The sequence below is a fragment of the Ahaetulla prasina genome, chromosome 1 (genome assembly GCF_028640845.1).
Source record: "Ahaetulla prasina isolate Xishuangbanna chromosome 1, ASM2864084v1, whole genome shotgun sequence".
Taxonomy (NCBI): domain Eukaryota; kingdom Metazoa; phylum Chordata; class Lepidosauria; order Squamata; family Colubridae; genus Ahaetulla; species Ahaetulla prasina.
Window position 1 is genome coordinate 85,629,321 of NC_080539.1, and position 13,720 is coordinate 85,643,040.

Sequence of the window (13,720 nt, forward strand, 5' to 3'; positions counted from 1 at the left end):
AGCAGGCACACAACGGGAAAGACTTGGCTGTTTGCATAGCATTCTTGTGGCTGCCAGCCCCAGTGCATTGCTTTCAATGTGTATTCCCTACTGTGTGCCTGCTTATTCACTTATAATTCCTTCCTCTCTAATGAATGTAAATAGAAACATTAATTTCCTTGTTAATTAATCCAGCACCAAAGTGAACATTCGAAAGAGCCAGGGAGTGGTTAGGAGGCAAACAAAAGCTGAAGGTGTGAAACTGATTAGTCTTGTCAGTTTGGAGCTGGAAAATGTAGTCATGGTCAGGTGATTTCCCACTTAGCAACCTCTTTACTTAGTCACAAAATTGCCAGTCTCAACTATTATTAAATAAGGAATACCTGTATATAATTTACATATTTTCATAGCTATCTTTTATCATCTTGATGCAAAACCAAAAGAGCGGATATTATATTTTTAGAAGGGCACATTTCCTAAAATGGATGGACTCAAGAGTAGCAATACTCATAATCAACATTTTCTAAAAGCAAGTATCTGCAATTATTTCAAAGATCATTATTATTTTTTTTCAATTATTTGTATCTTACATCCATCAATATTCAGAAGCCCTAATGGGACCGAACACGATCTTGTATAATTTGGTTCATATTGATTTAAATGGGTTTAAGAATTCCACAGAGTATCTTTGAATTTCATACTAATATCAGAAAAAAAGAAACCATATAAAAGAGGAAGTCAGTGTTCTTTATTCAGATGTCACACAGCAACTAAAGCCTTTTCAGGCAATGTGATGAATCTGCACTTAATACTTCCATCATAGTTCGTAAAGTCGGAAATGATTCTGATACCAGTGGAAGACTCTTGTAGGAAGGTGAAATGCTGAAAATGCAAAATTGCCAAGATTAATAGAAGCTTAGTTCATATACCTATCTAAAATAAAATTAACAAAATTGCATTGTAGTTACATTTTAAAAATACTTGTTCAATATTTGGATATCAGCCTAGAGTTCAATGCCTGTTTAAGAGACTATTTAAGTTATTAAAATTAATAAAAGTAACTGAATTCTAGCCAAAATGGTTCTAATCTGGAAAATCATAACTGATTACATTTTTCTATTAATATATTCATGTATGTGTATATACTGTATGTGTGTGCATGGCTGTGGGTGTATGTATATGTTTATTTCACATTACAGTATAACAGAATTCTGTTGTTTATCCCAATAACTTCAGTCAGTCCATAATTTGATTTATATTCAGTATTGAAATACCTTAAATATATTAAAAACTACTGTTATATATGATTATTTTAAAAATGACTATATTGTGTTTATCATGACATGCATATATATATATACATTCAGAAAGTTAAGCAGGATACTTGTTTTGTCTGATGTGGGCAAAACAAAGTGATGATAATTCTTAAAAAAATCAAACCCCAAAGATGAAATGTTTGGTAGAAAATGCACGGCTGCTTCTTTTCTTTCCCTTAGAACACACTCATGTATACTATAAATCAATATTAGTATTTTTTACCTTTTCAAATTCAACCAGCTTTTTGCTACTTTACTAAAGGCTTCTGAACTAGAGGCAATCATGGCTTCAAAATCCACCAACTGGAAAACATTAAAAATGAGTTTAAAGATAGAAACATTTTGAAATAATTTCCAGTTGTACCAGAACCTACCCACACATTCACAGTCATACAAAAGGCATAGTCATATGATTTGGAAGACTAGCGGAGTAGCACTGGACATTTTTTACCTGTTTATCTCATAGAGGTTGCCATTATAGTAATTGCAATGCAACACTGAAAATCTAAATCACAACACAATTCAGAGGAAAATATATTTTAAATTTAAATTTAAAATCCATGATTATAAATAGTATTTAAATATATGTACATTTTAAGTTGCTCTACTTGTATAACTTCTGTTAAAATGCCCATCAGAAAGATTACCATGTAACTCAGTGCTATATATTAGAAACAGCACACCTTAGACAATACCCCAGATAACAAAAGGAAAATACAACTGCATTGCCTTTTGATAAGCTTTCAATTCTCTCTTAAGGAAAGAATTAAGGAGGTAGAACAAGTTTACACATTCTGTTACTTCTACTAAAAGCTGACTGATATAAAAGTACTCCATAAATACAGGGCATGATAGTGAAAAGTTGCAAATGTAAATGGATCAGGTTCAAGGCCCAAGGAGAAACATGCTTCCTTGGAAGTAAATTCCATTTACTACCCTACATGTATTAAACTATGGTTTCATTTAACGATTTTGTTACATCTTTCATTTTTTTTAGGACTATTTCTAATACAGTACCAAAGAGGCAACCTTTGCAATATTAAACGTATCCTCAAGCAGGATTCCAGATTCTTAAGGAGCATTTTGGACACAGAAGTAAGATACAGAAACAATACATATATAACCAACAGTTATTCTTTTCTAAATTTAACATAACTTATACAGAGCGTACCTTTCCTTTAGGAATTTTTCCTGATACTTCCTGTCCACTTGCCATCAGTGCTCCCATGATGATTGAATAAGCCACTATACTAAAACAACAACAATGTTCTTAGTATGTAGCATGAAAACCCAGCAAGCTGACAATGCAGAAAAATAACAAATTTCCCAGCATCACACATTTATTCTACAGCTTCTCACAAATAAGAAAAGTAAGCGAAACAAGAATGGAGAAAAAACAATTGACTAAAAATAAGCTGCTTTCTCTCTGTAAGACTCAACAGATAGAACAAAAGGAGACACAGTCATTTCTTCTACAATTCATTTTCTAGCTGGCAGACTCTCACTAACAATCTCCCATTAATTGCAGATTGTCAGAATTTGACAGAATAACCATCACTAATTCGAGTCTTAATGAATAAGCAGTTCACAAATATGGGGAAAATAATTATTTAAGGAATGGGGGGGTTGTTTTATAATACTGTTTTCTTCAAATTATTACATTTGCCTCTCATCAGGCTCTGGTTATTATGTACAAGTAAACATATATAAGATTGCAGCCTACATCAAATGTTAATCTTTCCAAAATATTAGAAATCTATTCTTTTATATTATTTATTTTTATAACCTAGGGTAGAGAATAAGAATTGAAATGAAATAAATATGTAAAATATGAACATTTGCACTTATTTAAAAATTGAGCAGGCAGAGAATAATATAACACCATAATTATTTATGTTATTAATAAGATAAGCTTGCTTTAAATATTGTATAAAAAGATAGTTACTAACCTGGAGCCTCTGGAAAGGGGCATTAAGTTACAGAAGTAGTATAAAACAGACAAGATTAGATTGCATATGACATCTGTCTCCTAAATAAAATAAAATAAAATTTATTTAATTATTTTATTAAATTTGTATTCCGCCCATCTTGCTAATATCAGCAACACAATATTTCCCTCCCCCCCAAAAATTTTTTTAAAGGTGAGGATGAAAATAGGCTTAGAACCACAAATCATAATCTGGGCAGCGGTGGGCTGCTGCCGGTTTGGACCGCCTACCCGCCCTGGCACTATCACGTCCCATATATAGTTGCTGGTTTTTCTATGCTGCGTGCATGCTCACATTTTCAGTTCCGAGCGAACCAGTTGTTACAGTATGTGACGCCCACCTCTGAATCTGGGTGACAATCTATGGTGCATTTGGGGTCCATTTTTAAAAATACTTATGGAAGGGAACTGGAGGTTTCTGCCTGTCTTGCCTATTACTCTACTCCAATCCCCTTAAAATCAACTACAAAATGTTTCCCAACAGACATTTTTGGCTTATTTTTCAGATGGGGATAATGGAAAACTTGGCTTAGTTCCTAGAAGCCTTTCACTTTCATTCTTATACAGGAATTCTGTGGGAAAAACAGAAACATTGGCTTTCTCCCCTACCTATGACTGTTTTTACATAACATGGTTTTTCTATACTCTCCAAAAGAATGGGAAACTGAGCTGAACCTCCAAGCCCTCAAAGATTGTCTATCAAATGTACTTGAACATTTCCTGTCTACTAGTTTTTAAAACAATCAATTAAAAAGACATTACCCTAGGTTCTGCAGACAAAAGATGTGTTTTTCCTTTCATAGTTAAATCTTTATAAAGAGCATCTATTTCTGTATGATAAAGTTGTGTTCTTGCTTCTGTTGTCTGTGTCTCAACTGAAAACAAAAGGTTACCAATCCTGCAAGGTATGTGAGAAAGAGAGTGCTTAAAAAAAAAAGGACTTCAAACATGTTCAAATAAACATAAAAACGTCAAGATTACTAAGCAACAACAATATTTGACTTTGCTGAATTCTTTTTACTATCCAAAATATCTTTAAATTATCTCTGAACCTTGTGTTGTGGCCCGTCAGTGGCCAGCAGAGCTGGCAGCAGATTCGGACAGTGAGGAGGTTGGGGAGGAACATGGGCCAGTCCTGGAGTCTGGGGAAGGCTCGGACGAGGGTCTGCGTCAGAGGCAGAGCGGGGACCAGGGCCATCTGGTAGTTATGTGTTGCCTCCGGAATCTTGACATCAGTGAAGCAGAAGAACAATGTAAGCCTGTTCCCAGTGTGCACATGTGCAGAGCTGCCAGAAGGCAAGAACAATTAAGAAAAAAAAGGGCGACTCGGGAGTAAGGCTTGGAGATGATTGGCCCCTCCCATAAGACATAAAAGAGGAGCAAATGGAGGTGAGCCTTTGCAGAAAGCAATTAGTTCATATAGTCAATTCAAGCTCTGAGAAGTCGTTTCACTCTGTTTGGCCTTGCAAAACTAATTGACAATTAGGTCTCTGGCAGCATTTCAAGGGAGATAAAGGTGGGTGCTTATCAGCATAACCCTGAAAGACTGTATCAACTGGAGCAGACATCTGTCAGAATCTTCACTGACTGTGAATCATTACGGGCTGTGAATGACCATAATTCACAGCCCTCTCAATAAAAAAGGTTTTTTGGGACTAGGATTCTGATTTATGCTTTCTCAGGAGGCCTAGGTCAGAATAGTTTGCAACATAAAGACCAAAGAAAAAGAACAGCAGCAAAGTTTTATGGATTGACATATCCATGGTTTGTGATGGGTGTAATCCAGACATGAAAACAGAACATCAGCATGTCAGGCTATCCCATGATTCATCATCATGTTCATGAGCTTATATACAAAGTTCAAGTTTTATGTTCTCCTTTAATAAAATTTCGGAAATACGTTAAAATTTTTTTGTAATTTACTATATAAATTTACTATACTATATAAATAGTATATACTATACTATATTACTATATTATATTACTATATTCTACAGAGGAATTATTGAGTCTGTCATTTGCACCTCTATAACTGTCTGGTTCGGTTCTGCAACCCAACAAGAAAAACACAGACTTCAGAGGATAATTAGAACTGCAGAAAAAATAATTGCTACCAACTTGCCTTCCATTGAGGACCTGTATACTGCACGAATCAAGAAGAGGGCCGTGAAAATATTTGCAGATCCCTCGCATCCTGGACATAAACTGTTTCAACTCCTACCCTCAAAACGACGCTATAGAGCACTGCACACCAGAACAACTAGACACAAGAACAGTTTTTTCCCGAAGGCCATCACTCTGCTAAACAAATAATTCCCTCAACACTGTCAGACTATTTACTGAATCTGCACTACTATTAATCGTTTCATAGTTCCCATCACCAATCTCTTTCCACTTATGACTGTATGACTATAACTTGTTGCTGGCAATCCTTATGATTTATATTGCTATATTGATCATCAATTGTGTTGTAAATGTTGTACCTTGATGAACGTATCTTTTCTTTTATGTACACTGAGAGCATGCACCAAGACAAATTCCTTGTGTGTCCAATCACACTTGGCCAATAAAAAATTCTATTCTATTCTATTCTATTACTATGTAATTTACTTTGCAAAAGCAAAGTCTGCATCATTTATTTTTAAATTATTATTTGTTGTTTAAAAAAAGTAAAATACAATGAAAGAAAAAAAAAGATCTATGTTCAAATATCAAAGTGTAGATCATTTAACCACTGAAGCGCAGTATCGTTTATATTTTAAAAAAATCAGATACTGGACTGATATATACCCTCAGTTTATAGCCGGTCAGTGTCTTATGTAAATGCTAACTGATTTGTATCAGCATAACTACACTGCTATACACCGATGAACATACACTAGATAATACAAAAAGACTCAATGGGTTCTAGTGCACTTACTGAATAGGAAAGTTAAAAACAACCATAGATAAGAACTAATCTACACAATTCTGATGCATAAACAAGAAGCTGAATGGACAGGGACCTTCTGACAATTTATTTTATTTATTTATTTTATTTTTCATATTTGTATACCGCCCTATCTCCCTAGGGACTCAGGGCGGTTCACAGGCAATTAAAAATACATATAAATACAAGTTAAAATAACAGTTAAAAAACTTATTCTATAGCCCATTATTAAAATAATATAAAAATAAAAACCTGTTTAAAACCAATAAATTTAAAATCTAATCCAGTCCCGCGCAGATGAATAAATATGTTTTGAGCTCGCGACGAAAGGTTCGGAGGTCCGGAAGTTGACGCAGTCCTGGAGGGAGTTCGTTCCAGAGGGTGGGAGCCCCCACAGAGAAGGCCCTTCCCCTGGGTGCCGCCAGACGACACTGCCTAGCTGACGGCACCCTGAGGAGTCCCTCTCTGTGAGAGCGCACGGGTCGGTGAGAGGTATTCGGTAGCAGTAGGCGGTCCCGTAAATAGCCCGGCCCTATGCCATGGAGCGCTTTAAAGATTATCACCAACACCTTGAAGCGCACCCGGAAGGCCACAGGTAGCCAGTGCAGTCTGCGCAGGATAGGTGTCACGTGGGAGCCACCAGGGCTCCTCTATCACCCGCGCAGCCGCATTCTGACTAACTGGAGCCTCCGGGTGCCCCTCAAGGGGAGCCCCATGTAGAGAGCATTGCAGTAATCCAGACGAGACGTCACGAGGGCGTGAGTGACTGTGCATAAGGCATCCCGGTCTAGAAAGGGGCGCAACTGGCGCACCAGGCGAACCTGGTGAAAAGCTCTCCTGGAGACGGCCGTCAAGTGATCTTCAAAAGACAGCCGTTCATCCAGGAGGACGCCCAGGTTGCGCACCCTCTCCATCGGGGCCAATGACTCGCCCCCAACAGTCAGCCGAGGACTCAGCTGACTGTACCGGGATGCCGGCATCCACAGCCACTCTGTCTTGGAAGGATTGAGCTTGAGCCTGTTTCTCCCCATCCAGACCCGTACGGCTTCCAAACACCGGGACAGCACTTCGATAGCTTCATTGGGGTGGCCCGGTGTGGAAAAGTACAGCTGGGTGTCATCAGCGTACAGCTGGTACCTCACACCGAAGCCACTGATGATCTCACCCAGCGGCTTCATATAGATGTTGAACAGAAGGGGCGAGAGAATCGACCCCTGCGGCACCCCACAAGTGAGGCGCCCCGGGGCCGACCTCTGCCCCCCTGTCAACACCGTCTGCGACCGGTCAGAGAGATAGGAGGAGAACCACCGATAAACGGTGCCTCCCACTCCCAATCCCTCCAACCGGCGCAGCAGGATACCATGGTCGATGGTATCAAAAGCCGCTGAGAGGTCTAATAGGACCAGGGCAGAGGAACAACCCCTATCCCTGGCCCTCCAGAGATCATCCACCAACGCGACCAAAGCCGTCTCCGTGCTGTAGCCGGGCCGGAAACCGGACTGGAACAGGTCTAGATAGACAGTTTCATCCAGGTGCAGAAACTGATATGCCACCATACTCTCTACAACCTTCGCCAAGCGAAGGTTGGAGACCGGACGATAATTACCTAAAACAGCCGGGTCCAGGGAAGGCTTCTTGAGGAGGGGCCTCACCACCGCCTCTTTCAAGGCGGCCGGAAAGACTCCCTCCAACAAGGAAGCACTCGTGATCGCCTGGAGCCAGCCTCGTGTCACCTCCTGAGTGGCCAGCACCAGCCAGGAGGGGCACGGGTCCAGTAAACACGTGGTGGCATTCAGCCTACCCAACAACCTGTCCATGTCCTCGGGAGCCACAGGGTCAAACTCATCCCAGACAATATCACCAAGACCACCCTCAGACGCCTCATCTGAGTCGCTGCAATTTTGGTCCAGACCGTCTCGAAGCTGAACGATTTTATCGTATAGATAACCGTTAAACTCCTCAGCACGTCCCTGCACGGGTCATCCCGCTCCCCTGGTGAAGGAGGGAACGGGTCACCCAAACAGGGCGGCTGGGCGGTTATCTGCCGGCGCAATGAGGGAGGAGGCGAGCAATGCCTCGCTTCCCTCAGTGCCACTAGGTAGGTCCTAGTATAGGACCTAACTAGTGTCCGATCAGCCTCTAAACGGCTAGACCTCCAGGAGCTCTCTAGGCGTCTTCTCCGGCATTTCATCCCCCTCAGCTCCTCGGAGAACCAAGGAGCCGGTTGGGATCTACGCTGGGTCAGAGGCCGCAGAGGCACGACACGGTCTAAAGCCCCAGCCGCAGCCCGTTGCCAGGCTGCGGCTAGTTCCTCTGCCGTGCCGTGAGCCAGACCCTCAGGAAGTGGCCCAAGCTCCGTCCGGAACCTCTCCGGGTCCATCAGGCGCCTGGGACGGAACCAACGTGATGGTTCCGTCTCCCTGCGGTGTTGAGTGGCGGTCAGAAAGTCCAGGCGAAGGAGAGAGTGATCTGACCATGACAAAGGTTCTATGACTACATCTCTCAAGTCCAGATCCTTCAACCACTGACCAGAGATAAAAATAAGGTCCAGTGTGCCACCCCCGATGTCAGACTTAGATAAAATGTCAGACTTAGATAAAATGCTAAAAGGTAAAGTAATTAAAGTTCAGAAAATCCAGCTTTGCAGATAAACGATAAGATATTTTAGTATTTTTGAAACCTCTCTGGTCTCTGAAACCCAGGCTTCAATTGATTGACATGCTAATTAAAATAAAGATCTGTATGTCATAACATAAAAGAAAGACTTACCTGTTTCCTGTTAAAGTAATAGTAAATCCATCATATTCCTTTCCTGGATTTTTGAGGCTTGGGACTTTGGTGTGGATGGTAAAACCATCTCTTGTTTTACCATTAAGCTGCTTTACAAAAAATGCCAAAAGAAATGTTCAAAACAGACTGAAATGTTCTTCTTATACTACATAATGCAAATTACAACAATCCCAAAAGGACAGGATTTATTTCCCTAGCTGGTGCATCTTCTCAGTGCCAGAAGATGTTCACTTCCTATTACAGGAGCTATTTAAAAGAGCAGAGAGTTTCCTATGTTAGGACTAGACTCATCCTAGACAAGGTACAGTTAATGCCTGTAAACTTTTTAAAGACACCCTTGCAAGTGACTTTTAGCAAGAGAAATTGCTACCTAGCAAGAAGGTACCTCTTCTAGCAAGAAGAGGTAAAGTGAAAAAAAAACAAATGATCCCACTCAGTTTGGGTTTCAACCTCACTTTCTGGCCCTTCCAGCTCATGTATATATTATGTCATAAGTTCAAACAGTTGCAGAGTGGTTGTTTAGATATAGATGTGTTTATTTACCCTGTTTCCCTGAAAATAAGACCTTCCCAGATAATGAGCCTAATCGGGCTTTTGAGCGCATGTGCTCAAATAAGACCCCCACACAAATAAGCCCTCCCTGAAAATAAGTCATCCGCAAACATATTTAAACACATGAGCAGCCAGTCCCCACCATTTCTTCTGGCTAGGGTTAGGGAGACAGAGCAGGAAATCAGGTAAGGTGGCAAGAGAAGCCCCATCTTGCTCCATGCGCTCCTAAATAATAAGACCACCCCGAAAATGAGGCCAAGTGCTTATTTCAAGGTTCAAAAAAATATAAGACAGTGTCTTGTTTTCGGGGAAACACGGGTATTAATTAATCAAATTTGCTTCCAGATCTCCTCCTATCTGACTGCTCCCCTGTAATCTGGTTCTGTAAGTGGTTTCTTTATTCAAAGAAAATAATTGTCTTAATTTTTTTTAAAAAAATCACAATGTAGTTGTTAAATTAAACAGCTTTATTTGTAATATACAGTAGTTATCACATTTCTTATTTACTATAAAGCCCAAATTTTCAGATGCATTGATTTCAACTCCCAGAATTCCCTAGCCAGTCAGGGAATTGAAATCCACATATCTGAAAATTGGGCGTATTAGTAAATGAGAATTTACATCTGAATATTACATCTGAAAGTGCTGAGATTGAAAAACACTGGTATAAAGCCAAAAAATACCAGTCAAAGGAGATAACTATAATGTACAAGTTAAAACAGATTACAAATATTAAGTCATGGTGCTAAGAATTGTGGCATCCAATTTAAATGAATTCTAGAGGACATAGGAAAAGAATGACTTGACAATTTTATTTTCAATATAATCCTAGATATATATGGCAACACAGCTCTCCGTAACATGATTTGGAAAATCTTGCCTCAAAATTTGGCCTTTTATATTACAGTACTTTGTAGAAAGATGAGATTCATGCAACTTCTTTCCCTCGGCCGTAATAATACAACCAAATTCAAAACACAGCCAATATGAGATAATATGACTATTTAATTATAACATATTGGGCAAGTTGTAATATTTAATTTCTACACTGTTATGTTTGAATGATCTAATTTCTAATATTAATAAAAATAGGTTAAAGAGAAAAATACCTTCATAATTGGAAGAAGATCTTCTACCTTATGTACCTGCTCCAATGCTTCGCGAACTTCCAATAGTTCTTTGTGGTTATTAGCACTAAAATAGATTTTAGCATAATTTCAGTTGAAAAAGATTTTAGCACAAATTTCAGGCAAATATTTCATCATTAGATTCTATTTATTTATTTATTTAACATGGAAACAGGATACATCATAAAATATTTCTCAGATTACCTGATTTATATTACTAAACCTTTTTTCACACTTTTAATCCACAGTTTTTGAATTCCTTAATTTTTCTCTCTATTATCCCATATACTGGTACTTTCTTTAGCTGGCCTTTTTTTTTTTGGCCAATCTAAGAATATTTTCCCATTATCTGCCCTGTTCTTTTATCTTTCTCTTTCCACTCCATTGTCTAAAATTCACTGAATCTTGGTATTTGCATACATGTTCTTGCAACTAAGTCTTTCATCTCTAACAGTTTGGGGTTTTCACTGATACAGGGAGGGAATTAAGAAGTAGATCGGTAACTATAATATTTATCTCACTTTATTCAAATGATAAATATACAGCCAGAATACATGTATACATATATACACATACAGAGCAACAAGTAATACTATAAAATTACAAGAAAAAATTGTGTACCTATGATAAACAAGGATCCTGTCTTTGATAAAATGAAGTATCTTGTCAAAATACTCTGTGTATCTCATGTTAATAAACTGGCCCCTGTAGATACAAATATTTTTTTAAATAGATATTAAAGGTAGATTAAAGAGATCATTCATACATGAATAATTAAAGGACATGCACAATTTTTATACATGACACTGGATTATGAACTGTGCTCTCGAAGGTTCTTTTTCTAATACCTACCGGTACTTGCTATGAAATCTGGAGTATATGAACAATAAAATATTCCATTACAAAACTCTTTAATTTATTCTTAATCATCACTGTATATGAATCAAGGTTGAACAGTAATATGGTAAGAGAGAAAATTATGAACAATTATATTATAAATTATCAAATTCATAAAATGAATGAATGTAAATGTATTCTTCATGTATATTAAATTTGTAATATAAATGCAAGTTATACATAATCATTAACAGTATTTAATTCATAAGAGAAGTCTCTTTTGCAATGAGCTTTACTCCTAGGTAATATATTTTAATAATATAGTGTTTGAATTATAAACTGTGTGAGAACATTTAAGCTATTTAATCTCTGAACAGTTTTCAAGTTATCTTAAAAGAACCAATCCTAATAAAATCCCTTTGGTTGGCAGATCACTATTTGGAGTTCAACCAAGATGCTTTACCGATGACTGAAAGATTAACCTCACCCCCACCCCCCCAACAACCCCCATAAGGCATTTGTTTGTTTGTTTGTTTGTTTCCTGAATGGTTAGGCTATCCCATTCCAGATGACTCTGTACAGTTTTGTAAATTAAAATATTGTACAAAATAATCACAGCAGTAAAAACAGGAAACATTCAGGGAGCAAAAATCCTTCTGTCTATACACTTTATAACTCAAGCCATGGGTGATCTCCCTCCCTCTCTCCAATGAAAGATAGAGCCACTCCATTCAGAATCAAAGATGAAAGGAATTCAGCATCAAGATGGGTGAACGTCATAGCTACTCAGTTGCTACAGTGCAGGCAACTGAAAAGGGTATCTTTCTGAAACATTATAAAACCAGATTAAACTTGTAAACTATCAAGATAGAAACATTTTATCTTACCCTAAAAATAAAATTTGTTTGGACCACCCATCAGCAATATTTCCACAGTGTCATGGGATGCCAGATAGGTTTTTTGTACTAGATGGATTATACTTACAGGATGCAAAAATTGTCTGTTCTTCAAACTACTCCCCCAAATAAGCAAAGCTAGTGAAAGCAAATACTTCACAGTATTTCTGGGAAAAGCAAAAAGTTTGCCAGTCTATTTATATAAACCATAGTCCAAACACCTGTAACTGTAACAGTGTGGCCTGTACTTTCCTGCACTTCTTTGGGGATGCTCCAGCATGGAATCCTGTTTTGTTTTGGAGGAGAGATGGGGACATACAATGATGAAACTATTCTTAGATGGTGAGGACCTGTTGAGGCATTATTCTATAGAGGCACTATTACTATTTTAGGAGCAACTTTCAATATAGGAAAAATTACAACCTCAGTTGGGAGTAGAAAGCACTTCTGAAAGACATGAGGATTATTGATTTGATTCCAGAATAACATACAGTAGTTACTGTACCTCTTGACCTTCTGGACAAAGGAAGGGACTATATTTTGTTTTACAATATATTAAATATATAGTGTAATAAAAGAAAAACATGTAAGGCCAATTTTAAAATCCTAATCTTTATATTATGAATTAGCCTCATAATATAGAATATACGATTCTGTCACAACATCTAAAGTAAACAAAATTTCACTGAAACATCATACCTGATAAGATTGATGTGATTATTAAAACCTCTACTAAGGCTTTGAGCTGGTATTTGGTCTAACCATAGCACTGGCTGGTCTGGATCAGCTATCCTGCAAAGACACAGTGTTAATCCCATTAAAGATTAATTAGTTATATCAAGTTACATTCAATTTGACATTTTTATTGCTTCTTTCCAACTATAATATTGAGCTAGCTTCTAGAATGGGATGCATGAGATTAAATTAGAGAGCTAAATTATAGTTCAAGCCATTATAGAGTTAATCAACAGCTGATCATGACTGTTTGGGGACATAAAACAACCTAACTATAAATCATGAATGGAACCCAAATGTCTCATCTAGCTCCTCTCCACTGCCCCTCAATGGTTTCTTTCAGTTTTTTTATGAGGATTTACCTTGACTTCCTCCCACCACTAACAAAAGTGGAAAAATATATAAATCAAGCTGTGTGTGTGAACAGAACTAAATAAATCCTAAAAATGCCAACATACTCAGCAAAGAAAAGCACCAGCTGAGAGAGAATTCAGTTGATTCAGTTGAGTGCATTCATAAGCATAAACTATTTACACTGCTAAAATGGTATTATCCTATAAGAATAACCTTGT

General features: G+C 38.0%; 1 protein-coding gene across 5 annotated transcripts in view; it reads right to left on the reverse strand.

Moving 5' to 3' along the window:
* Nucleotides 1–712: 712 nt before the first annotated feature.
* Nucleotides 713–13,720, reverse strand: part of TTC13 (tetratricopeptide repeat domain 13) — a 36,465-nt gene continuing 23,457 nt past the window's right edge. For 3 of the 5 annotated variants that reach the window (XM_058166994.1, XM_058166964.1, XM_058166980.1), the window contains 9 exons: nucleotides 13,113–13,205; nucleotides 11,302–11,385; nucleotides 10,663–10,747; nucleotides 8,981–9,090; nucleotides 4,045–4,180; nucleotides 3,245–3,324; nucleotides 2,467–2,545; nucleotides 1,519–1,598; nucleotides 713–861 (listed from right to left, as the gene is read on the reverse strand). In XM_058166994.1, the coding sequence (XP_058022977.1) occupies nucleotides 750–861; nucleotides 1,519–1,598; nucleotides 2,467–2,545; nucleotides 3,245–3,324; nucleotides 4,045–4,180; nucleotides 8,981–9,090; nucleotides 10,663–10,747; nucleotides 11,302–11,385; nucleotides 13,113–13,205 (859 nt within the window). In that variant the 3' untranslated portion in view covers nucleotides 713–749. The remainder of the gene's footprint in view (nucleotides 862–1,518; nucleotides 1,599–2,466; nucleotides 2,546–3,244; nucleotides 3,325–4,044; nucleotides 4,181–8,980; nucleotides 9,091–10,662; nucleotides 10,748–11,301; nucleotides 11,386–13,112; nucleotides 13,206–13,720) is intronic. The other 2 variants (XR_009153216.1, XM_058166972.1) reach the window with 2 other exon arrangements.